This window comes from Littorina saxatilis, linkage group LG6, assembly GCF_037325665.1.
Source record: "Littorina saxatilis isolate snail1 linkage group LG6, US_GU_Lsax_2.0, whole genome shotgun sequence".
Classification (NCBI taxonomy): domain Eukaryota; kingdom Metazoa; phylum Mollusca; class Gastropoda; order Littorinimorpha; family Littorinidae; genus Littorina; species Littorina saxatilis.
Window position 1 is genome coordinate 23,091,030 of NC_090250.1, and position 27,500 is coordinate 23,118,529.

At 43.3% G+C, this 27,500-nt stretch overlaps 1 protein-coding gene across 2 annotated transcripts in view; it reads right to left on the reverse strand.

Moving 5' to 3' along the window:
- LOC138968781 (eukaryotic translation initiation factor 5B-like) overlaps positions 1-27,500 on the reverse strand; it is a gene marked incomplete at its 3' end in the record, with an annotated part of 80,854 nt that overhangs the window by 21,430 nt on the left and 31,924 nt on the right. For both annotated transcript variants that reach the window (XM_070341422.1, XM_070341423.1), the window contains 5 exon segments: positions 6,976-7,279; positions 14,918-14,994; positions 16,688-16,819; positions 17,643-17,777; positions 19,265-19,426. In XM_070341422.1, the coding sequence (XP_070197523.1) occupies positions 6,976-7,279; positions 14,918-14,994; positions 16,688-16,819; positions 17,643-17,777; positions 19,265-19,426 (810 nt within the window).

A 27,500-nucleotide genomic window follows, 5' to 3' on the forward strand; every position in this document is an offset into this window, starting at 1 on the left:
TGCATTCAAGCAGAGCAGTTTTGCCCATCATGGTTACACTTTTAAAGTCATAACGTTTCACCGAAAAGAAATTAAAGTGTCAGTGTTCAATACTGAGATAGTTTCGTCACGTATAATCCGAAGAATAAAATTTGTGTGTGGTGAAAAACTAAACTATTGATAAGGGTTGCTAAAGTAAAAAGGAGGTGAGAGAGAGAGAGAGACAATGACAAATTCTTTAATTACGAGGGTAGTGGCATAAGCAAACAGGTGCTTTTTCACAGCAGAGAGAGAGAGAGAGAGAGAGAGAGAGAGCGAGAGAGAGAGAGAGAGAGAGAGAGAGAGAGAGAGAGAGAGAGAGAGAGAGAGAGAGAGAGAGAGAGAGAGAGAGAGAGAGAGAGACAGAGAGAGAGAGAGAGAGAGAATGAGGGAGAGAGAATGAGGGAGAGAGAATGAGGGAGGGAGAGAGAATGAGGGAGGGAGGGAGAGAGAATGAGAGAGGGGAAGAGGGATGAAGAGGGGAAGAGGGAGGAAGAGGTAGAGAGGGGGGGGGGGGGCACATCTACCCCGCCTCCCACCCACACTCCAAACGGGTCACAGAGATATAGAATATTCTATATCTCTGTGAAACGGGTAGATGAAAAGAGAAAGGGGCGCAGAGACAGAGAAAGGGTATGCCCCCTCCCTTCAAACGAATAGACGAAAGACAGGGGCACAGAGATGTAAGAACGGTATATCCCTCTCCCCTACCCCTTCATTCAAATTACAATATCTATCCTCTCCTCCATCCCACATCCCCTCCCTCTCCCTCCATGCCCTCCTCCCCCCTCCAAACAAGTAGATGAAAGGAAAGGGGCACAGGAACAGAGAAAAAGGTAAACTTCACCCCCCCCCCAAAAAAAAAACAAAAAAAAAAAAAACAACCCACCAACATACGCACACACAGCCTACCTACCACCTACATCCCTCCCTCCTCCCCAAGTTCTTGTCACACGCGGCAATAATTCCGTCGTGTTGCATCGCGTCCGGCGTCTCCTCCCATGCGCACTTTCCGCTGAGGCTTCACGCTCGAGTTACGCCGTGGCGGCCCGCTCATTCATCTGTGGCGCATGATGTGCCCGCGACATGATGGCGGGAGATGGCCTGGACATCCGCTACAAATCCCCCCCCCCCCCCCAACTCCTGCCATACCTGCCTGCGAGGACTGGGTGGCCGAGTGGTAACGCACTTGCGCTCGGAAGCGAGAGGTTGCGAGTTCGACCCTGGGTCAGGGCGTTAGCCATTTTCTCCCCCCTTTCCTAACCTAGGTGGTGGGTTCAAGTGCTAGTCTTTCGGATGAGACGAAAAACCGAGGTCCCTTCGTGTGCACTTACATTGGGGTGTGCACGTTAAAGATCCCACGATTGACAAAAGGGTCTTTCCTGGCAAAATTGTATAGGCATAGATAAAAAATGTCCACCAAAATACCCGTGTGACTTGGAATAATAGGCCGTGAAAAGTAGGATATGCGCCGAAATGGCTGCGATCTGCTGGCCGATGTGAATGCGTGATGTATTGTGTAAAAAAAAATCCATCTCACACGGCATAAATAAATCCCTGCGCCTTGAATATGTGCGCGATATAAATTGCATAAAAAAAATCAAAAAAATCCCTGCGTTTAGAACTGTACTCACGGAATACGCGCGATATAAGCCTCATATTGATTGACTGACTGATCTACCTGCTAACCTCTGCCTCCCACTCTTCTACTTGGTGCAAAGAGGGTAGGAGCAGAGAAATATCTGCTTCTACCCTCTTCGCTTGGGAGTTTCTGAGCTTGAGCCCACCTCGCCGGATGGGCTGCTGGCCGAATGTGAAGAGGTCTACAACTTCGCATGAGTAAGAGAATGGACTTGTGCAACAAATCCCCCGCCCCTATTCCCCCCTCCCTTTGCTCTGCCGAGACCTACCTGCCTCCTTACCGGATCAGCCGCTGGTCGAATATGAAAAGGCGGACAACATCGCAAGAGTTCTGCCTATACCTGGATACCTACCTCTACCTCCTCTCTTTCTGTTAAAAGTTTCTGAGCCCTCCTCGCCGGTTGAATCTTGAGAAACGGACAACATAGCAAATGTTCGGAGAAGGGGGACAACCTCGTAAGGTTTAGAAGCTCTGCATGTCTCTCTTCTCTTTCTTTTCTTCTTTAAGACCGTCCAAACATCCCCCCCCCCCCCCCTCCCCCCCCCCCCCCATCTCCCGAAAAACTGTTTCTGTAAAATTCCTTTTCGGTACTCGGTACACCGCCCCCCCCCCCCCCCCTCCTCGGAACATCAATGAGCGGAGCCCCCGGAAAATCAGAGCACTTCAGTGATTACTGACACAATTTGGAGCCACAGCATGCAAGAAAATGGCAAAAAAATCTATACACCTGAACAGTTTTCACCTGACTTTTCTTTTGCAAAATCCGGAAATCATTTTCAAATTCCGGATTTCCCGATGGGATATCTTTGAATCCATGTGGGAGTGAGCAAAACTAAGGCAATTAGCACGAATATTGTGGCTGTATTTTCAGTCTTTTATCCCAGCTGTAACTCCTAACGAGGCAATGCAGTGCGACTTTTTACTGATAATCACGACTCGAGAGAGACCAACGCGCGCAATAATAACGAAACGGAAAGAAACCACGCACACGCTACATCACCCACGCCAGAAGATTACTCGACACCAGAAGATTACTCGACACCAGCGTAGGCAGGCAATCATATACACATGAATGTCATACGGGGTATCTCATAACGGAAATGGGCAAGAATTAAAGCTCTTCCACAAAAGAAGATCCGGCACCAGCCCCCCCCCCCCCCCTAACTATCCCCCCATCCTCCCTCTTTCACGGTGAATTCAAACAACGGGCGATTCAGGTCCTACATTCAACTGGGTGCATCAAACGATTTGAGGAAAGAAATCCAGTCTCCTGGTGCATTCGCCGGACTAATTTTGTTCTCCGGTACAGGTATAAAGTGTGTGTGCGTGTTTGTGTGTGAGAAAGAGAAAGAGAGAGAGAGAGAGAGAGAGAGAGAGAGAGAGAGAGAGAGAGAGAGAGAGAGAGAGAGAGAGCAATCCTTTTGGTAGCAAGATTTGGTTGGGGGTGGGGGTAGGCACGAAAAAGTCAAGGAAGGGGGTATTTCCGGTGAGATAAGCACACATCAATTAACATTCTCGGGCTGTAGCGAACCTTTTCTGCCCCAACGGGACAGGAGCCAATCAGAGTGCGTGTTTCTTTTGGCGCTAGGCCAATCACTGAATGGGTCTTGGCGCGGTGCCGGGGAAGACGGCGGCTGGTCGCTTCTGCTCGACAGACTGTGGTTTTGAAGCCGCGTGTGTGTGTGTGTGTGTGTGTGTGTGTGAATGGCACAGGTAAAGGGAAGCAACCGCTGCAGGCTAACCCCAGCCGGATATGAAGCCGCAGCAAACAATAACAATAATACCCCCTATTTCGGGAGCCCTTAGAGCTGCATAAACCCATAACACTGCATTAAACCACAGCAAGCCCCGTATCTTATCCCTGTCCGACATTGTTGTTGGAGCTACAAAAGGTCGGAAGGCAAGACCACTATAGCTTACCCCTTTGGGCTACCGTGGAACCCTGCTCCAGGTACCACGGAGAAGGGGGTCTATTCGACAGAGATAAAGTCTATGACTGTCTCCGTGATCTATTCCACATATTATTTATTATTATTATTATGGGGAGCTTATATAGCGCGAACCACAACTGTGCTCTCCGCGCTTTACATATTAATTTCTGCCGTTTGAAATGGAATTTTTTTACAGACAGACAGACAAACAGACATTTTTTACACACAATATATAACGCATTCACATCGACCAGCAAACTTCAAGCCTATTAGGCGAACATTCACCTTTCACGGCCTATTATTCCAAGTCAAACGGGTATTTGGTGGACATTTTTATCTATGCCTATACAATTTTGCCAGGAAAGACCCTTTTGTCAATCGTGGGATCTTTAACGTGCACACCCCAATGTCTGCGCTGGGTACAGAGACTCTGTGCTGTGAACGACTAAAAATGTGACTGGGGGCCTTATGATAGAAGAGTGGCTTTCTAAATTAGAAACATCTAACATTCGAGGCTAAACTATGACGAACAATATCAAAGAAAAGTGAGTGAGTGAGTGAGTGAGTGAGAGTGTGTGTGTGTGTGTTAGAGAAAAAGAGAGAGACACACAGAGACAGAGAGAAACAGAGACTGAGAGTGAGAGAGAGACAGATACAGAGAGAGAGAGTACGAATGTCTGTATTTTCGTTTAGTGTCTTCAATCCCAGTCCCGTATTATATACCAAACGAGTGAGGTGCGTATTTCATTCATGATTGACTGTCAGTGGCAGCTGCACAGAACCAAAGACCACACAGCCACGACTGGCCCAAAGCAAGAACAGTGTTCATGCCACACTCAGCAGATATATCATTTTGAGTGTGAAAAAGAGATCTGGAAACCAATTTCATATCAAAAGGAGTTGAACCAAAATTTCAACACGCACTTTTTGCTTGAACCAGTGCAACAGGCAAACAGCCAGAGAGATGTCTGATTGGAAGCGGGCGGGTGGAGGGGGGGGGGGGGGGGGGGAGGGGCAACCTCTTGGCTCCTTGTCTTATCTTGACGCACACCTGTGTGTAACTCGCACGCAGAAACTGTAAATCACTTTAAATCCCGGGAAGAAAAAGTAAACAATTTAATCTCGGCAAGATAAAGGCAGAAAAAAGTTTAACACAACTTTGTAGCGTGTACTGACGGTGACATTCGGAGAATCCTGCACTCCCAACACTGACGTCAGAGAGGTACCAATGCTGGACCACCAATGCCATCAAGCACGTGACGATCGGCGTTACAGGCACAGTCCTTCCTGTGTAAATCATTCGGCTCAACACTTGTGGCTTTTGAGAAATTAATTCACACAAAAAACTCTTCTCTACACAGAAAGCAGCCAGAAGTTTTGGTAAGTGTCCAACCAGAGGGATGGTCTTAGTCCATGCAGATTTGAAATATTGAGTAGAACTGCTTTTGCAGAAAAGACTGTGCATTTAAATTCATGTGAGGTTTAGTGCACCTGCCCTTTTTCAAGATGAACCACCAATGATCACCAGTGAACTTGCTCATCAGCCAAGCAGTGTTATGGCATCTTCAGAGGGCACCCTATCACAGCCCCCGATGTGATCCACTACTCATTTTGGACCTTTCCACCAGCAACTGTCAAAACTACTACCGTAGAATCCACTGTTCAAGAACCCCTGCTTTCACACTTCCCTTCATTCAAAACCATGCTTTTCCAGTTTTCTGTTCTGAACCTTGGTTGATGTACCTTCATTTTAAAGCTCCGTCCTTAACTCATTGTCTCCCAGGTACTGATATATCCGTACCCACGCATATGGCTCTATCTGACTTGGTACGGATATATCCGTACACACAGTCACTTCAGTCGCTTCCTGAAACGTCGATCTAACGCCTGCATTCCAGCGTGTTGATACACAGTTTCTACACAGTTACTACAATTCTGAGTGACCGGCTGCAGGACAGCTGGTATCGGCTAAAAAAAAACTTGGTCAACATAGGTGGGGTAGAAAGTGTTCTCAGATTATTTTCTCAGATTTGTGAAAGTCTTAAAAGGGTATTCTACTTTAGCAGCCTCCTCGCTGTTCTATAGTGAGTTCAGGAGGCGGAAGCCGGAGACAAGACAGCAGTTTCCATATTGCTTTGTGACACACAGAATCGCTAAGAGCTATGGTTTACTTTACTTCAATCAAGAAAACAAGGCCAGGGTAAGGAGAAGTAGAGGGGAGGGGTCACAGCGGATGATGACTGTCTTGGGACAGGGCGGAAACTGGGATGACAAGTGGTGTGGGCTGGAACTTGAACAAGGGCTGGGAAGTGAAGGCAGTAACAACAGCAGAAACAACAACACTCGCCACTGTTGTCTTCCTCGCCTTTCCCCTCTCTTTGCTCTGACTCATTTTCGGCATCCCCACAACCAATTCCACAATGGAAAAAAACACAACACACACACAAAACACCAACACCAAAACAAACACCAACACATTCTACCACCAATCCATGCTCCAACCACCACACCTTCACAATCGTCCCCAGACAACACCACAAAAAACAACACACATCACATACCCCCCCCCCCTCCTCCCCAATCAGCACATCAAAAGTACACACGCACACGAGCGAAGCCAGCTCACATCTTCAAAGAGCACACATATAGATGTGCCTTCCTTCAAGAACCCTGTAGCCACCTCACCAACCATAACAATGGTCCCGGCTGTTAAAGAAATGCTGAGGCATGATCTTCAGCTTGCAGGGGAACACTACCCCCACCCTAAACCCCAACGACCTTCAAACACACGAACACAAAGCTAACACAACAGACCCCTTTAGAGGGCACACAGATAGGCGTGCCTTCCTTCAAGAAGCCAGCAACCACCTCCACACCCATGACGATGGGCTCACGACTGTTAAAGACATGCTGAGGCATGATCTTCAGCTTACACACGGGAACATTACCCCCAACTTTCTTTCTTTCTTTCTTTCTTTATTTAGTGTTTAACGTCGTTTTCAACCGTTCAAGGTTTTATCGCGACGGGGAAAGGGGGGGGATGGGATAGAGTCACTTGTTAATTGTTTCTTGTTCACAAAAGCACTAATAAAAAAATTGCTCCAGGGGCTTGCAACGTAGTACAATATATGACCTTACTGGCAGAATGCAAGTTTCCAGTACAAAGGACTTAACATTTCTTACATACTGCTTGACTAAAATCTTTACAAACATTGACTATATTCTATACAAGAAACACTTAACAAGGGTAAAAGGAGAAACAGAATCCGTTAGTTGCCTCTTACGACATGCTGGGGAGCATCGGGTAAATTCTTCCCCCTAACCCGAGGGGGGCTTACCCCCAACTACCTTCAGACACACGAACACATCTCAAGCACAACTTACCCCTTTAGAGGGCACACAGATAGGCGTTCCTTCCTTCAAGAAGCCAGCGACCACCTCCACACCCATGACGATGGGGTCTCGGCTGTTGAAGACGTGCTGAGGCATGATCTTGAGCTTGCAGGGGAACACGGCCACATGCTCGAACTCTTTCTGCTTCTTCTTGAGCAGGTTGTCGCGGTACTCGGTGAACCTGTCAAACAGGTGGTAGATGATGTCCGCCGTGAAGATGGTGACTCCCACGCCGTCGGCCAGTTCCTGCACATCCCGCTTCACCTCCACGTCGAACGCCAGGATGACGGCGTACCTGATTGAAAAAACAACAAGCGGTTGGAGAACAAAAAAATTAAACAGAGAAAATTTATTGCTGAGGTTGCAAAATGAAGAATAAAAGAACAAGGTTAGCGATTGGTAACATTTGGTCATAGTCAAAACAAAACATTTAACTGAATGTATTAATTAATTCAATTAAATTTAGTTTTTTTCCACGATTCAATGTCATAATTACTAACCTTAATGGTTTTTTTTTTAACAAGCCTTTGGTTTAAGAGGATGAAGCCCCCCCCCCCCTCCATAAATCTAAATATCCCATACTCCCCATCTTACCCAAGCCTAAAAACGATATGATCCAATGGTCAACTTAAACGTAATGGTCCCACACTTACTGAGAATCTAAACTTGCACACAGAGAGAGAGAGAGGGAGAGAGAGAGAGAGAGAGAGAGAGAGAGAGAGAGAGAGAGCGAGAGAGAGAGAGAGAGAGCGAGAGGGAGAGAGAGAGACAGACAGAGAGACAGAGAGAGACAGACAGAGAGAGACAAACAGAGAGAGACAGACAGAGAGAGACAGACAGAGAGGAGGGGGTATCTGGCCACCTGCAATAAGTGCACATGTGCATAACTTACAGATGTCCTGAGCTGCCAACAGTGACAAGGTGAGCAAGGGACAGGGGGAGAAACAAGAGACAGGGAAGGAAAAACAAAGACAGGTGCAGGTCCGTGTGGCATTGAATCAGGTGTGAGCTTGTGCCAGGAAAGGTGTGTTTCAAACAGGGCCAACACCTGCAGGTGTATGTGAACAAGGTGCAACCAACCCTCAACCATTGATAAAAAAAAGTGGTTAAAACTAAACTGTGCAAAAAACAATTACTGGGACAACTTTCGAACCACATTTAAAGCGTTCATTCCCAAATTATTTCATTTACACTTGCTAAGCCTAAACTTGGCAATCTGGTTCATTTTTTGGATCAAAGATTTCTTTTACAAAATTGGTTCACGCGACTGCCGTTCATATAAAGATACCACCAAAATCGACCTGAACAAATCGTAAGGTGCCAATTAAATTTGTACATGGGGGGGGAAAGAGAAAAAAGTCAATTAATTCTCTATCCAGAACAAGTTGTTTTGTCTCACCTAAAAAGCCAGAAAGATGGCTCTCACAAAACTAGCCACCCAGTCACTGAAAACAGTCAAGCACTTGCATAGTAATAACACCGCTTCAAAAAGTCACAATCTGGCCTGAGAAACGACTCAAGGTTATATGAAGTCTTATATCGCGCGCGTATCTCCAGACTCGGACTCAAGGCGCAGGGATCTATTTATGCCGTGTGAGATGGAATTTTTTACACAATACATCACGCATTCACATCGACCAGCAGGTGTTCAAGGTACCTTCCTTCTGGTATAAATCATCGTGTAAATCACTTAAAATCTGGTCAGGCTTTTACAGGGGGTAACACCACCTTTCCATTTGAACTCATACCAGAAAACCAATGAACAGACTGGCGACTTTTTGAACAAGGTGGATTTCTTTGTTTGATTGTTATTTTCTTCTTGTTTTCCTCTCTTGTTTTTCTGTCTATATTATTTTCTGCTGAATTAATTTGATTTGGTTACTTACAGAAATTCAGCACACAAAAACAAAAACAAAAACATAATAATTAAATAAATAAATAATATAAAACCACACTCTCCTAGTGAACTACCACACTGTTATTGTTTGGTATCTGTCTACGTGCAAAGATGTTTTTATCCCCTGCAGAAGCCTGAACAAATCTGCGGCGGTCGTTTTCAAAGGCCGGAAGCTATCTTTCAGGGCCTGCGCCAGGGAACATACACGTGAATAATGACAAATGACACTTCTAAACATGCACGAGCACAAGCAAGGGACAATTGTTTTCCGACCTTTCTACGCTACGGTGCGGCTTCAACGGAAGTCAAACGGAAAGTAAAGGTCACAATGTCGCGCGGCTTCAGTTAGGGCTTACACGAAAATCCCATCCCCTACAAGTGACTACTACAACTCACTTTTTGTGTCTACGTCGAAGACCATTACCATCAACCCAGCTCACCCTACCTTCACTTTAAGGCCACATGTTATGCAAGGACAGCAGTACCGGGTAAGGGGGGGGGGGGGGTGGGGGGGGGGGGGGAGGTGATGATGGGGGTAACTAGGACATATTTGTCAATGCAGGAGCAGGTAAAATGGATCGCCATGTTTGAATAATTTTCTTTTTGTGAGGAGAACTGTGAGGGGAGCGGATTAGGAAGAGGGGGGGGGGGGGGGGGGGTGGAAATGTTGAGTTGTTCAGGTTTTAGGGGGTTTGTGGGGTGGGGGTCGGTATGGTGGTGGTAGTGGTAGCGAGGTAAGGGTGTGTGAGTAGGTTTGTGTGCGAGAGAAAGAGAGAGAGAGAGAGAGAGAGAGAGAGAGTGTGTGTGTGCATGTGTGTGTGTGTATGTGTGTGAGAGAGAGAGAGAGAGAGAGAGAGAGAGAGAGAGAGAGAGAGAGAGAGAGAGAGAGAGAGAGAGTGTGTGTGTGCACGTGTGTGTGCTTATGCACCCAATACGTGAGCCGGCACACTATTACTCTGACCCCACTCTGTCATGCACAGTGACAGCATTAGATATCCGCATAACAATACCATATTCCTGCCAAAATACATAGGCCGGGTTGTGCCTAAAACGCCTGCGTGACCAGCAGAGCGAGCGAAGGGTAAGAAAAAGAGACCTCCCATCTTGCACAAGCATAAAACACAGGAAACATGTCAAGTCTGAGTGATAATGGCTCAATTTTTTCTCGATGAGTGACACTTTGACAACGACACCACCCCCCCTCCTCCCTCCTCGTTCGGTAACCCTCCTTCCTCCCTCCTCTCCCGCCTTCTTCTGCGGTGGTCACCTGACCTGACCTTGCAAAGACAACCTTCGTTAACTGGCCACAACTGAAGGTGACACCTTGCACGTTTCACAGTGGTCCTAATCCAGCTATGGTAACCCTTTTCACGTTTTACCATACATTTTCTTTTTCTTGATGCTGGGGGGTAAGGAATATGAACTGGGAGTGCTAGCAGGCAGTGAGTGTACAATGGACACTCCATTCTCCTTTTTTACATTTAGTCAAGTTTTGACTAAATGTTTTAACATAGAGGGGGAATCGAGACGAGGGTCGTGGTGTATGTGCGTGTGTGTCTGTGTGTCTGTGTGTGTGTGTGTGTGTGTGTAGAGCGATTCAGACTAAACTACTGGACCGATCTTTATGAAATTTGACATGAGAGTTCCTGGGATTGATATCCCCGAACGTTTTTTTCATTTTTTTGATAAATGTCTTTGATGACGTCATATCCGGCTTTTTGTGAAAGTTGAGGCGGCACTGTCACGCCCTCATTTTTCAACCAAATTGGTTGAAATTTTGGTCAAGTAATCTTCGACGAAGCCCGGACTTCGGTATTGCATTTCAGCTTGGTGGCTTAAAAATTAATTAATGACTTTGGTCATTATGATTAAAAATCTGAACATTGTAAATAAAAGTAAAAATTTATAAAACGATCCAAATTTACGTTTATCTTATTCTCCATCATTTGCTGATTCCAAAAACATATAAATATGTTATATTCGGATTAAAAACAAGCTCTGAAAATTAAATATATAAAAATTATTATCAAAATTAAATTGTCGAAATCAATTTAAAAACACTTTCATCTTATTCCTTGTCGGTTCCTGATTCCAAAAACATATAGATATGATATGTTTGGATTAAAAACACGCTCAGAAAGTTAAAACAAAGAGAGGTACAGAAAAGCGTGCTATCCTTCTTAGCGCAACTACTACCCCGCTCTTCTTGTCAATTTCACTGCCTTTGCCATGAGCCGGTGGACTGACGATGCTACGAGTATACGGTCTTGCTGAAAAATGGCATTGCGTTCAGTTTCATTCTGTGAGTTCGACAGCTACTTGACTAAATATTGTATTTTCGCCTTACGCGACTTGTTTACATTTAGTCAAGTTTTGACTAAATGTTTTAACATAGAGGGGGAATCGAGACGAGGGTCGTGGTGTATGTGTGTGTGTGTGTGTGTCTGTCTGTGCGTGTGTGTGTGTAGAGCGATTCAGACCAAACTACTGAACCGATCTTTATGAAATTGTACATGAGAGTTCCTGGGAATGATATCCCCGGACGTTTTTTTCTTTTTTTTCGATAAATACCTTTGATGACGTCATATCCGGCTTTTTGTAAAAGTTGAGGCGGCACTGTCACACCCTCATTTTTCAATCAAATTGATTGAAATTTTGGCCAAGCAATCTTCGACGAAGGCCGGACTTCGGTATTGCATTTCAGCTTGGTGGCTTAAAAATTAATTAATGACTTTGGTCATTAAAAATCTGAAAATTGTAAAAGAAATATTTGTTTTTTAATAAAACGATCCAAATTTACGTTCATCTTATTCTTCATCATTTTCTGATTCCAAAAACATATAAATATGTTATATTTGGATTAAAAACAAGCTCTGAAAATTAAAAATATAAAAATTATGATCAAAATTAAATTTTCGAAATCAATTTAAAAACACTTTCATCTTATTTCTTGTCCGTTCCTGATTCCAAAAACATATAGATATGATATGTTTGGATTAAAAACACGCTCAGAAAGTTAAAACGAAGAGAGGTACAGAAAAGCGTGCTATCCTTCTCAGCGCAACTACTACCCCGCTCTTCTTGTCAATTTCACTGCCTTTGCTACGAGCGGTGGACTGACGATGCTACGAGTATACGGTCTTGCTGAAAAATTGCATTGCATTCAGTTTCATTCTGTGAGTTCGACAGCTTGACTAAATGTTGTATTTTCGCCTTACGCGACTTGTTTTTACATTTAGTCAAGTTTTGTGTGTGTGTGTGTGTGTGTGTGTGTGTGTGTGTGTGTGTGTGTGTGTGTGTGTGTGTGTGTGTGTCTGTGTGTGTGTCTGTGTGTGTGTGTGTGTGTGTCTCTGTGTGTGTGTGTGTGTGTAGAGCGATTCAGACCAAACTACTGGACCGATCTTTATGAAATTTTTCATGAGAGTTCCTGGGTATGATATCCCCAGACGTTTTTTTCATTTTTTCGATAAATGTCTTTGATGACGTCATATCCGGCATTTTGTAAAAGTTGAGACGGCACTGTCACACCCTCATTTTTCAATCAAATTGATTGAAATTTTGGCCAAGCAATCTTCGACGAAGGCCGGACTTTGGTATTGCATTTCAGCTTGGAGGCTTACAAATTAATTAATGACTTTGGTCATGAAAAATCGGAAAATTTAATTATAATTATTTTTTACAAAACGATCTAAAATTACGTTCATCGTATTTTTTATCATTTTCTGATTCCAAAAACATATAAATATGTTATATTCGGATTAAAAACAAGCTCTGAAAATTAAAAATATAAAAATTATGATTAAAATTAAATTTCCGAAATCGATTTAAAAACAATTTCATCTTATTCCTTGTCCGTTCCTGATTCCAAAAACATATAGATATGATATGCTTGGATTAAAAACACGTTCAGAGAGTTAAAAAGAATAGAGATATAGAAAAGCGTGCGATCCTCCTCAGCGCAACCGCTACCGCGCTTTTCTGGATTGTTAATTTCACTGCCTTTGCCACGAGCGGTGGACAGACGATACTACGAGTGTACGGTCTTGCGGAAAAAATGCAATGCGTTCAGTTTCATTCTGTGAGTTCGACTGAGCTTGACTAAATGTTGTATTTTTGCCTTACGCGACTTGTTCTACTTTATCTTTTTCTTTGTTAGCCTTTTTACATTTAGTCAAGTTTTGACTAAATGTTTTAACATAGAGGGGGGAATCGAGAGGAGGGTCGTGGTGTACGTGTGTGTGTGTGTGTGTAGAGCGATTCAGACTAAACTACTGGGCTGATCTTCATGAAATTTGACATGAGAGTTCCTGGGTATGATATCCCCGGACGTTTTTTTTCATTTTTTCGATAAATACCTTTGATGACGTCATATCCGGCTTTTTGTAAAAGTTGAGGCGGCACTGTCACACCCTCATTTTTCAATCAAATTGATTGAAATTTTGGCCAAGCAATCTTCGACGAAGGCCGAGGTTTGGTATTGCATTTCAGCTTGGTGGCTTAAAAACTAATGAGTGAGTTTGGTCATTAAAAATCGGAAACTTGTAATTAAAATTATTTTTTTATTAAACGATCCAAAAACAATTTCATCTTATTCTTCGTCATTTTCTGATTTAAAAAAAATATACATATGTTATATTTGGATTAAAAACAATCTCTGAAAATTAAAAATATAAAAATTATGATCAAAATTAAATTTCCAAAATCGATTTAAAAACAATTTCATCTTATTCCTTGTCGGTTCCTGATTCCAAAAACATATAGATATGATATGTTTGGATTCAAAACACGCTCAGAAAGTTAAAACGAAGATAGGCACAGAAAAGCGTGCTATGCAGCACAGCGAAACCACTACCGCGCTAAACAAGCTCGTCAGTTTCACTCCGTTTTGCACAAGCGGCGGACTACGGTCATTGTAAAAAAATAAATGCAGTGCGAGTTCCACAGCTTGACTAAATGTAGTAATTTCGCCTTACGCGACTTGTTTTTCTTTTTTCTTTTCTATAATTTTTTTTTCAAATCCCTGCATTACGGACAGTCATATCATATGCCTTTGTTGAGGGATTGTGTTTGAGGTCTAGAGGTCTATCAATTCCGCAAGCCTAGCAGCACTGTGTCCCCCCCCCCCCCCCCCCCCCACCCCCCAAGTTAAGACTTTTGCCTTTTCATAATTTTCTGATATTTGGTGGTTTTAAAAGAGGGGTTCCACTAAAGTTAATGCCTGAAAAGGGATCGCGGCCATTGTGACATCTTTCTGGTTACCTTGATTGCGTGTTTGTACTGTGAGTGAGTGAGTGTGTGTGTGTGTGTGTGTGTGTGTGTGTGTGTGTGTGTGTGTGTGTGTACACATGCCTGTGCATATGTGCATGCGTGTTTGTGTGTGTGTTGTGTGTGTGTGTGTGTGAGGGCATGCATGTGCATATGTGCGTGCGTGCATGTTTGTGTGTCTAAATTAATGGTTAGATAATCTGTTCCAAAACCAAGCCACTCTTTTGTCCAAGAAAGTGTCTCACTATGTGAGTTCTTGGTGCGCCTCCAATTTTCTTCCAAAAGTTTCTCTCTTTTTCAGTTGGATTAGTAAGCATGGGGTCTTCAATGTAGCCACAATGTTGATGAATGCTGATCGCATAAAGGAAGACCAGGAACTACAAAGTTTGTGCATGTAAACTATGAAACCTCTCCTATCTCATCCTAGATGGAAGACGAGACCAAAGTCAAAGACACCTAGTCATTGTCAAGTTAAGTGTCGACTTAGATTCAGTCCTTAATATGTATTTACAATATGTATATACCGTACGTACAATATCAACACACATCACCAAACACCAATGCAAAACAAAGCCATAGGACACAGAAAAAGACAAGAAAAAGACATTTATACAGACATTTATACAGACAGACGGACGGACAGACAGACGGACATACACTCTCTCACACACGCAGAGGCAAGACAGACAAGACAGGCACTCACAGACACACACACAACCACACACACACACAAACACACACACACACACAGGTATATATATTTGTACTCACTGAGGGTCATGTTCCAACATGATGGAGGCTTTCATGACGTCCTTTTTGTGCACAGGGCCAATGTTAATGCCAGCATACTGAAATAAAACAAGCAACGCAAACATAAATCAACAGGGACAAATTTACATGTTCACGATTTATCAGTACTTCTTTCTTCTTCAGCGTTCCAGAAATTCTGGTGACGTGTGAGCTCGTTTGTCCATTTGGGTTCCCCAAACTATACTCTGAGAGCATAGTCAGCTTCACTCCGCTTTCGTTGGGTAGGCATGCTGCGTATTTTCGTGTTTCCATAACCCACCGAACTCCAACATGGATTACAGATCTTTTCCGTGTGCACTTGGCCTTGTGCTTGCGTGTACACACGAAGGGGGTTAAGTCACTAGCAGGTCTGCACATAAGTTGACCTGGGAGATCGGAAAAATCTCCACTCTTAACCCACCAGGCGGCAGCGACCGGGGTTCGAACACACAACCTCACGATTAGGAGGTCGACGTCTTACCACCACGCCACTGCGCCCGTCAGATCAGTACATTATACAGCTAAGTTAGTTTTGGCACAACTTTTCTGAAATATGAAGCTCTATGTTTCCTGACTATAGCGTTGTTAAAAGGCACAATGGGTTAAATTATAAAACTACTGCTCATCTGTAAGATTTGCAACCTGTCTTTGGAACAATGGCTTGTAACCTCCAATCTTGTGTTTACGTACTGATATAACTTCTTCAAACCTTCTGTAGAATGTGGAGGCCTACAACAAAAAATCCCTGTTCACCCCAAAACATAATGGACCTAAGACCACCCCGCATTAATCTTGAATCTGTTCCTAGGGACAATACGTGGACTTGTGATCCTATCGTCATGGGTTCGAATCTAGGCCAGGACAGACATGGATCAACTTTACGTGCAGACTCAGAGACGGTATCCATGTCCCACCCCCGTGTCACCAAAGTGGCACGATAAAAGACCTCAGTCGTTCTGCCAAAAGTACAAGTGGCTGATCACGCCGAAACATGCTCACTCCTGGATAGCGCGCAGGACTCTTGTTGCTTACCAATGAGAGAAAGTGACCCGAATTACCCAGCAATCAGATAAATAAAATACATGTATAAGAAATGAAACAAGCCCTGTTCAAAAACAAGAAGAGCAAACGCTCGATCGAGTCACTTTCGCAGTTCTGAATATTATATGAGGCATCAGATGGACAGGAAGAAATTGCTATTCACAACACAATGAGTCACGTTCACATAAAATTTGAGCCCGGTCACTTTTATAGTTTCCGAGAAAAGCCCAACGTTAAGTTGTGTGTTGCAGAACAGAAAAGGCTAGTTATCTCCCTTGTTTTTCTGATAACGTTCGTAAAAGGCTACAGATGTAAATACTTTGATGTAAAGAATAATCCTACAAAGTTTCAATCACATCCGATGAACTTTGTCAAAGATATAAAATGTCTAATTTTTCCTTTGACGCTGACCTGTGACCTTGAAAAAGGTCAAAGGTCAACGAAACCATCGTTAAAGTGTAGAGGTCATTGGAGGTCACGACTAAACAAAATATGAGCCCGATCGCTTTGATAGTTTCCGAGAAAAGTCCAACGTTAAGGTGGTGTCTACGGACGGCCGGCCGGCCGGCCGGCCGGCCGGCCGGCCGGCCGGCCGGACAGACTAACACTGACCGATTACATAGTCACTTTTTCTCAAGTGACTCAATAAAAGCATACACACACGTTGCATTTCAAGATAGACTCTTAAACCTGTTGCTAGGACCAACTCACCTTGACCTTTGTGGTGCGCAGGTATTCCAGGAGGGCTTCCAGAGAGCCCAGGGTTGACGCCTGCACGAAGACCCCCCTATCCGACAGCTTGATGCACCGCAGAGCTTCTTCCAGGCCTCTCTCAGCTTCTTTCTGTCAACACAACACAACACACTTGTTCAGGGGAATGGTATTTCTGTGGGTCGTTCTTTCTGTCAACACAACACAACACACTTGTTCAGGGGAATGGTATTTCTGTGGGTCGCTCTTTCTGTCAACACAACACAACACACTTGTTCAGGGGAATGGTATTTCTGTGGGTCGTTAAAACATCTACAGACAATCTAATCCTACACAGCATGACATTGTTTTTCAAGACATGGCATTTCTGTGTGTCGTTAAAACATCTACACACAATCTAATCCACCGCAGCACAATTAAGTTGTTCAGGACATGGTATTTCTGTGGGTTGCTAAAAACGTCCACATGCATCTCATCCTTTGAATGGTTCAGCATTTTATCAATTGGTCGAGCTAGATGCTTATTGCCAATGCACTTTTCTTTTCAGGAACCATTGTGAAATTAGAAAAAAAAAACAGGAAGCAATGGAAAAGTGTGGTGATTTTAACTTACTGATTTTGCCAATTGCATGAGTTCATATATAAATCGGCAAACACTTTGGAGGTATCATGAAAGTTAACATGCCTCTGAACTCTTTCTCTAAAACACACTCACATGCATGCACGCACGCAATGTACACACACACACACGCACACACATAGCATGAGATCCCACCCTCACACACACACACACACACACACACACACACACACACACACACACACACACACACACACACACACACACACACACTATCATAATTTTAGAGTATTACACCTGTATCAAAAACGGTATAGACATGGTTGGACATGCAGATCAACATACAGCGTGGAACAAACAGATGAAAAGCACTGACCTTGTAATACTCAATCTCATCCTTGTCGTGAGCGACATAGAGAGGAAGACCAGCCAGTGACTTCTCCAGATCTTTGGCGATGATCTTCACCCCCTGGGCCGCCTTCACTTCCTTCTGGTGAATGTAGGCGTTCGTCTGCAACACGCATATATGCACAATCATACAATAGACAATGTTTGTAAATAACGGTCAGGGTTGTATTGGTTGGGAAAGAGTGAATACCCTTGCTTTTAGGGGGGGACAAATAATCCTTTGCGTGTGATTGGCCCGTGGACTGTTTGTCCCCCTAAAAGCCAGGGTATTCACCCTTTTACAATCCACACAAACCCGTTATTTTTTTAATTCGTCTATTTGGGTCAATGGATTCAGTTGTACCAGCGACGTGAGTGGACACCTTCCAAGAAAGGTGACCACTTTCCGTTGTGCCATTGTCTATTATCTTCACCAAAATACACCTATCAAGACCGGCCACGTGCAATGTAAGGACACCTTGGACTGCTCCTGAGGGTGTTCTTTCATTGCAGGTAGCTCTGTGTACAGTGAAGGTACATGATGGAACCAGAAATGACTTAAGGAGGCATTTCCTCTTGGCAGCATCATGCCACCTCCTTGGTCAGTGATTTAAGAGAAAAAGAAAAGGACAACAACAATAACACAACAACACATTCTCAAATAACTGAAACAAACAAATCAGCCACAGGTTGAGAGGGTGGGCATTATGTGAACTGAGCCGTTAATCAGCAAAGGTGTGCAAGTGGACCAATCTTATTGCACATCTGTGGTCGGAGCATACATGCATGTAAAGACATCACCCCCAAATGTCATGGCCAAAAGCATTTATTCAAGAGGGGAACCATGTGGCTGGTACACTTTTTAAGGCTGAATCATTAAGACTGAGTGATGCGCAACGCTACACAATAACCTCTCCCTCCCTCTGAATCACACTCTTCTGCTCCCCTTTAAAAAAAAAATAAAAAAAAAATAAGCAGAATACATTTCCAGCCTGAATATTTAACTATTCATAAGAACAAGGAAGTTGGAGTGAAATTTAAAAAAATCCCAAGGAAAATTTGCTTGGAAATGCATCACGTCTTTTTAGCACACACAAACTAGACATGGCAAGATTTTGTCCACAAGGATACAACACAAGAAATAGGGCTTAATTAACCCAGTTTACTTACATCTGTCATCTCAAAATTTAATTCCTGACAACAAACATTAGCCCTGTGACAGTGTTTTCTGTCACTGCAATGTCAGTCGGCTTTACCCTTGTTCCTGTTTTCACCACCCAACATATATTACGTGGAGAGTGCAGAAAGGTTTCAGGGACAGAGCGTTCTTCCTTTCATTCAGTCTTCACAGTGAAATAACGTTGTAATTCGGATGCTAATGCAATGTTATGGTTAAGATAAATGTCATTTGTTCAAGCTAAAGTGCTACTGGCCCAGTACAAAAAGGGTATTATTAATGAACACAAACACGCACATATGCGCAAACACAAACATGCACATATGCGCAAACACACACACGCACACACACACATGCACACACACACACACACACACACACACTCTCTCTCCCTTTTCAACATTCTTTACTTCCACATCCACAGAAAGTCTCACCTTGACTCGCAGTTCTTTCATGGGTTGGGGCATGAGGAGGCCTCGAATGGAGGTAATGATAGGCCCCTCTGTGCCAGCCAGTACAATCGTCTGCCCCTCGTATATGCGGCCGTTCACCAGGATGACGTCAATGGTGGTTCCCATGCCGTGGATAGCCTTCACCTGTAACACAAAGACAAGCAGCCATGAAGTTCTGTCGTCCAGTGAACCTTAACGCTGCCCAAAGAACTGGAGCATGAGCCTGGCTAGTTCAAAGACAAGCACCACTGAAGTTTGGTCATCCACAGAACCTAAGCTGCCAAAAAAACTGGACCAGGAATTACCTTAGTGTGGCTAGTTCCAAGACAAGCAGCCATGAACCTACGCTGCCCAAAGAACTGAACCAAAGTGAACTGTGAGAGCCTGGCTAATTCAAAGACAAGCAATCATCCAGTCGCATCATTCCGTTAACCTACACTGCCCAAAGAACTGGACAGTAAGTGACCTTTAAAGGTTTGGTAGGTCCAAAGTCAAGCAACCATGAAGTTTGCTTATTCAGAATTCCATGCTGCCAAATGAACTTCAAACCCCAAGAGACCTTTCTAGGCTTGCCATGTTCAAAGACAACCAAAGAACTCTTTCATAATCAAAATGAAAGAGATTATTTTCTTCATAAGCTTGAACTTTTCCATGCATGTGCTAGAAGTAGAGGTTACATGCCGAGTCTCAGTGATTATTAAAAATAATGGTCGAAGTTGGCGGATCATGAAAAATGCGAGCTTCAGCGTACACACAGTCACTACATTGCATCTGCTCTCATTCGGCACATATCCGCATTCTGCTCAGACTGTTAGCTTCAGTCGCTTCCTGTAATGTCGATCTAACGCCTGCATTCCAGCGTGTTGGTACACAGTTTCTACACAGTTACTACAATTCTGAGTGACCTGCAGCAGCACAGCTGGTCTCGGCTTAAAAAAACCCTTGGTCAACATAAGTGGGGTACAAAGTGTTAAAGAGACTCTTTGAATAGAGGAGTAAAAAATAAAAACACAAAAAACAGAGGTTTGAGGTATGTTTGCAAGCTGCAGCAGTTCTACACAGCTGATGGCCAGCTTTACAATCACAATTGCGGTGGTGACATGAAGAAGCTGAACCTCTGGAGTCCAGCTGGTGAGCAAGGCCCCCCTACTGTTTGTTGCCTCCCCTAATGAAGGTCAGGGGGGCAGGTAAACTGTCCAAGCCTTTCTAAGACACACACTCACGCATGCACGCACGCACACACACACACAGACATGCAAGACCTCCCCCCTTTTAACTTTTTTATTTTTATTTGTTGTTTATTTTTGTGTTTTGTTTTTAGATTTTCTGTTCAAATTCTAAATATATATCTACATTCAAATAATGTTAGGCTCCCTCCGTTTTAATATTTAATTTTCTCAGATGTGTTCAGATCTTAAAAATGTGTTCCATTGTAATAGGGTCAGGTGAGCCCCACCTGTGTGATTAGATGGAGGGGAGAAAAACGAAGGGGTTGGATGTCTAGTAGGGTGGGGGTTGAGCTTGTTTTTTTAATTTGTAAAGCTAGCTTCCATGCTGATATGGTACTCTTTAACCTTCGCCCGACTTCGTTATTGACTACACGCGGAAGACATCAAAGGGGCCGTACGGCCCCATACTTCTCAAAGAAGGGAAAACATGCATACCCCTCCGCAGAAATCGTGGGGCCGTGCGGCCCCATACTTCTCAAAGAAGGGAAAGCGGCATGCATACCCCTCCGCAGACTTCGTGGGGCCATGCGGCCCCATACTCTAAACAGAATATATGACTTTTGGTTTCTCTTTAGCTAGTGTTTTCTTAATTAGTTTTCAATGAAATGTAATGATCTATTAGGACATAACAGATGTCTAGGTGGTTGAGGCATTTCTAAAAGCTCATTGAAAAATGTGGAATCGTTCCAGAAATATTTGCAATTAAACACCCATCTGGGGCCACACGGCCCCACGATGTCGGGCAAAGGTTAATAGTGTGTGTGTGTGTGTGTGTGTGTGTGTGTGTGTGTGTGTGTGTGGTGTGTATATGTGTGCATGGTGTGTGTGTGTGTGTGGTGTGTGTGTGTGTGTGTGTGTGTGTGTGCGTGCGTGCGTGTGTGTGTGCGTGCGTGCGTGCGTGTGTGCGTGCGTGTATTTTCTTTGTTTGCATGCACATGCGTCTGTGTTTGTGGGTGAGTGTGTTCGTGCGAGTGTGTGTGGGTGCATGCATGCAATATATATGCAAGAATGTAGAGGTGAGTGTGAAATGAAGAAGGCCACCAGTGTCCAGCAGGTGAGAGAGAGAGGGGACCACCAGTGTTTTGTTATCCTCCCTAATGAGGGTCAGGGGACAGGTAAGCGGTCCATGCTGCAGGGAACAGTGGGGTTTGATACTATACCAGCGTCAGGTGAGCCCCTGCACCTGTGTGATGAGGAACAGGGTAAGAGAGAAGGGGATGTTGGGGTGGGGGTAAGGGTTTTGATAGCTTGTTAGGCAGTGTGTGTGTGTGTGACAATGTGCATATGTGCATGAGTGAGTGTGTGTTTGGGAGTGTACGAGGGTTAGAGAGAGAGAGAGAGGGGGAGAGAGAGAGAGAGAGAGAGAGAGAGAGAGAGACACAGAGAGAGAGAGAGAGACATAGAGAGAGAGAGACAGAGAGAGAGAGACACACACACACACACACAGAGACAGAGAGAGAGACAGAGACAGAGAGAGACAGACAGAGAGGAGGGGGTATCTGACCACCTGCAATAAGTGCACATGTGCAAAACTTACAGATGTCCTGAGCTGCCAACAGTGACAAGGTGAGCAAGGGACAGGGGGAGAAACAAGAGACAGGGAAGGAAAAACAAAGACAGGTGCAGGTCCGTGTGGCATTGAATCAGGTGTGAGCTTGTGCCAGGAAAGGTGTGTCTCAAGCAGGGCCAACACCTGCAGGTGTATGTGAACAAGGTGCAACCAACCCTCAACCATTGATCAAAAAAGTGGTTAAACTAAACTGTGCAAAAATTACTGGGACAACTTTCGAACCACATTTAAAGCGTTCATTCCCAAATTATTTCATTCACACTTGCTAAGCCTAAACTTGGCAATCTGGTTCATTTTTCGGATCAAAAATTTCTTATACAAAATTGGTTCACGCGACTGCCGTTCATATAAAGATACCACCAAAATCGACCTGAAAAAATCGTAAGGTGCCAATTAAATTTCTACATGGGGGAGAAAGAGAAAAAAGTCAATTCATTCTCTATCCAGAACAAGTTGTTTTGTCTCACCTAAAAAGCCAGAAAGATGGCTCTCACAAAACTAGCCACCCAGTCACAGAAAACAGTCAAGCACTGGCATAGTAATAACACCACTTCAAAAAGCCCTCACAATCTGTGTGAATGATTGTACAGAGCAACCCCCTTTTAAGACCTCCAAAAATGTTTGAAAATCAAGTCTTAAAAAGGAGGGAGTCTTAAAAGGGGGGTTCCACTGTACAACACTTTGTTGATCCCTTCTCTGATATAGTTTTGGACCATACATAATAAAATACCAGATTAAAAAAAACCACTGTATTAACATAAACACTGCTGTAATTGGTACCTTGGGGTGGGGGTTAAGGGTTATCACATGGTAAAACACCAGATTCTTTTTTAACATCTATTTACTTAAAATCAATCTGTAACAAGTCACTTGTGATGCATCTGTATCTGCAAATATTTCTTTGCGGACTTGATACAAAAGAAGCAGGTAACAGAACCTTATTTTAAAATACTTTCTGGCTCTTACAATACATTGCACAGCTTTCTACTTGCAAGAGAACCAAACCAGCAATCCAAAGATTTAAGGGTGGAGCTCATTGTACGCATCAATACCAGGTCCTATCTCAGTGGGAACCAACACTTTCTCCAATACTGAACTAAGAATGCAGGCCAGGGTCCTGATCACATGTATACCTCCTCCCCCCCCCCCCCCCCCCCAAATAAAAATATATATATATAAAAAAAGATTTTTTTCTGCTACGCAAATCCAAATATAAAAGGAATCCCACCCGTATAATCTGCTACTCAAGAGACTCTTTCCCCAAAAAATGTAGCAGAGCATCAGGAAAACATGCGTCCCTTTTAAACAGAAAACACAATGCTTCTATTCATTCCCCCAACCCTGACAATTTTCCCTGTCTTAGATTCAAAGACACTTTTTACTTGTCATAAAACAGTCTATTACAATGTTACACAACAAATGTTTCAAGGAGAAGGAAGTTACAAAAAGCAGGATCAGAGAAACATTTTAATCCCTTTCCAAGCCTTCTCATTGTTCACTCACAATCACATTGCTCTCAACAATTCCCTTTGATGTATAATGTAGCTAAACTCGCATACATTAACTGACAAAATAAAATGAAGATTAATTCCTATGCAAAAATTTGTTTCTCCAAAAAAGAAAAGGAAAACAGTTTTTTTACTGGTTTTCTTACTGTTAATTTTCGCTGAATATTAATTATAATATAGAAGTTTTAAAACAATGAATGAAAAAAGTGTTGGTCCCTTTTTTTTATCAAACTGCAGGAATTTGAGGTGTGTGCTTGTTCTCCTAGTGAGGGGTGAACCAGTGAAGTATTCTCTGAGGAACAGGGCTTCCAACGAACCCCCTTCCTAGAGGGTCCCGGGACCCCCACTTTTAATGTTTAGAGGGTCCATGGACCCCCTTAGCAGAGTTTTAGAGGGTCCCAAGAGTCCCGGGTCCCCAAACCCCCTATTTACATATAACGCATTGTGGTCGCGAATACTGTGATAAGAACTGGTTTTTTGTTTTACCAGAATATTCGAGGAGGACACTTCAACTATACCAAGTCAAATGCAACACACACGAACACTTTGTTTCTGCGTGAAAATGGGATAATTTGTGTTTGCACTTTGACTTAGCTGACGACTTAAGTCTGAAAAGAGTATACGGGACGCACGACAGAGGAAATTAAGTGCGTTCTGGGACCCACTCTTTGTAGGTTTAGTACGTCCCAGGACCCCCTCCATGAATTTCTAGTACGTGATTTCGGCTTCTAGTGCGTATAGGACGCAGGGACGCGTGCTATGGGGAGCCCTGTCTTCTCAAAATGACTACATGTATCACATCTGTATTTGCATCAAATCGAATATTTTTTATTTTTTTTTATTTTTTATTGCATGAAGTGCCTTTTAAAAGAAACACAGGCTATTCATTTATTGGTTTATGTACTTCCTTATTCATTTATGGTTTTTTTCTTGCTTGTTCGTATGTTTGTTTCTCTTGGTTTTGGGGTTGTTTTCAGCATGTGCTTAATTGGTCTTAGACGTAATTGACATACGTGTATTAAGGCTACAGCTTGTTTCTTCTTATACATAAAACTCTTTAAAAGTATCAGTGTCTGCAATTATTGACACATGTTATTCATCAAATTTTAACTGAGACATTTTCCCAAAATTCTCTCTCTCTCTGTTTTTCCTCCTCAACATTTCTTCTTCCTTCTTTTCTTTTTAATAAATCTGCAATACAATGTCATTACCACCCACCCTTTCCCCTTTTTGTGTGAAGGGACCACCCCTCGACAGGGGTGTGTCTCTGTGTGTGTGTGTGTGTGTGTGTGTGTGAGGGGGGGTGTCAATCCTACACTCTGACAGCTACAAAATATGAATCCTATCCAGTTCCTGACTGGGCATAAAGTGAGCATGACATTGAGACTGGGAGTTATTAAGAGGAGGGGAAACAAGCTGTCAAATGTAAGACCTACAATGCTCCACCCTTCTTGGTTTTAGTAAATGTATTGGTGCAGGCCAGCACATTTACATGCAGTAATACATAAATGACTTCAATGAGGCTTATTTCCAATTAACCATGACTACATTTATTCAGTTAACACATTATGACTATGAATAAGATAGCTTCCGAGTTTAAGACCTACAATTCAAATAAAAACCTGTTCAAAAAAGAAATTAATGCCAGGGAAGGTCTACATCTTTAGTAGGAGAGAGGAGAGAAGCACACCTGGCTCAAGTTCAGCACCCAGGGTGACACTTATTGGGGTGGGAGCTCTGTCAACAGACAGGTGTCAAGAAAGCTGGGGAGAGAGAACACTGGCAGTGCCAGGCAGTGTCACACCGGCTTAGATTTTAAAACAGTGAGACCCCATTTCTAAGACCCTTTCTTTCTTTCTTTCTTTATTTGGTGTTTAACGTCGTTTTCAACCGTTCAAGGTTATATCGCGACGGGGAAAGGGGGGGAGATGGGATAGAGCCACTTGTTAATTGTTTCTTGTTCACAAAAGCACTAATAAAAAAATTGCTCCAGGGGCTTGCAACGTAGTACAATATATTACCTTACTGGGAGAATGCAAGTTTCCAGAACAAAGGACTTAACATTTCTTACATACTGCTTGACTAAAATCTTTACAAACATTGACTATATTCTATACAAGAAACACTTAACAAGGGTAAAAGGAGAAACAGAATCCGTTAGTCGCCTCTTACGACATGCTGGGGAGCATGGGGTAAATTCTTACCCCTAACCCGCGGGGGGTTTCTAAGACCCTAAGAATATCTGTGAAAATCAGGTTTTAAACAGGAGGGAGTCTTGACAAATGGGGGTTCATTTACAGAGGTTATCAACAAAAAGTCTGAGAAATCATAATCCTACTGGAGGCAAGTCTTGAATGGGGTTGGGGGGTTGGGTGGGTGGGGGGGGGGGGGGGGGGGGGGGAGTCTTGACAAATGGGTTCTACTGTAATTCAGATAGAGAAAACTGATTGACACTGGTAGTGGTGTGTGTAGGGGAGAAGGGGTGGGAGTACCCTGACCTCCCATGCATTACTGCATGGCTGTCTAAAAAGCAAAGAGTGTTTGGGTGGGGTTACCTGGTCTGGTGGACTTTAATATTATTCTGAATTGTCCAGTATCACGCTCGCTGTCACAGCCCTTCGCTCAAAGTCAAAGGCTGAGTTTGAAAAATTAAAAAGATACCTGTTGAGAAAGAGGGTGGGGCTGCAGGCATTGGAATTGAAATGTCTTCACTTTGTATCGGAAATGTATAAGTACCATCCCCATCACAAATGTGTGTGTGACTTCGGCTTTTTGTTTGTTTGTATAACACTCTCTTGCTGCTCTCTGTGGCTTCAGAACTGTTGTTCCTTCTTTTTTTGATTGTTTATTTACGCTGTCCAGTCTCAAAGGATAATCTAAATGTTTTAGTTAGGGACTGACCCTACCACCAAACTGTTTTAAAATCAACCAAAAGATTGCTTTGAAACCACCCCAAACCCCACCCACAACGGAAAGCGGAAATACAAGTAAGAGTCTAACAAACGATACTGAAGAGGAAATTGAACATCAGCATTTTTTACGGATCTCCCCTGTTCATTAACTAGAGTGGAAAAGTATGGTAGATTTGAAAAAAACAAAAAACAAAAGTGTTGTCACTTGTTTGCGTCAAATATAATCCGTATGTCTCATCTAAAGCATGGGTTTGAATCTGTTGCTCACTTTGAGACAAATCATAGCACAAATGGGTAAATATGCTTCCCGCATGGATCAGCATGTGAAAAGGTGTGGGGACACTTCAGTAGTTATTTTACATGTGAGTGATTGGCTGACGCTAGGCACAACGCAACAATCCACGTTGTAGGGATCAACACAAAAATGTTTTTACATGTTCTTTTGAAATAAACGCACGCACATGTACATCTTTTTTCCATGCTTCTCACATGAAAACTGAGGTGATTTCTCCACTCATCCCACCAGGATCCATCGGAAAGCAGCTGCACACTGCTTAAATAATGCAATGCCTTCTTGGTAGCTCTGCTTGGGGTCACATCGCTAACTATGGTCACTGACCCACTTCAGACATCATACACCATGGGAAGGTAAGCCATGCTGTGTTTTCAGGACTGTCATCTCAGGCTTATCTTTTAAAGCACAATAGAAGCCAATAAAACTTCTTTAAGGCACCAACATGTTAAGCGACTGGTGAAGATCATCTACTAAAAACGTGATACTATCTCTCTCTCTCTCTCTCTCTGTTGTGACCTGCTGTGGTCAGTCATGGCGGGAGGTCCAGTGACACAGTGTCCTGTATTTAGTAACACTTTACACAAACACTTTATATGCATTTTCTGTAAGTAAGCTGTGGTTGAGGAATAAGACAATGTTTGGAGAAGATTGAAGGGAAACAAGAAGGGCATCTTCTTCACTTCAAATGACTATAGTTACACACA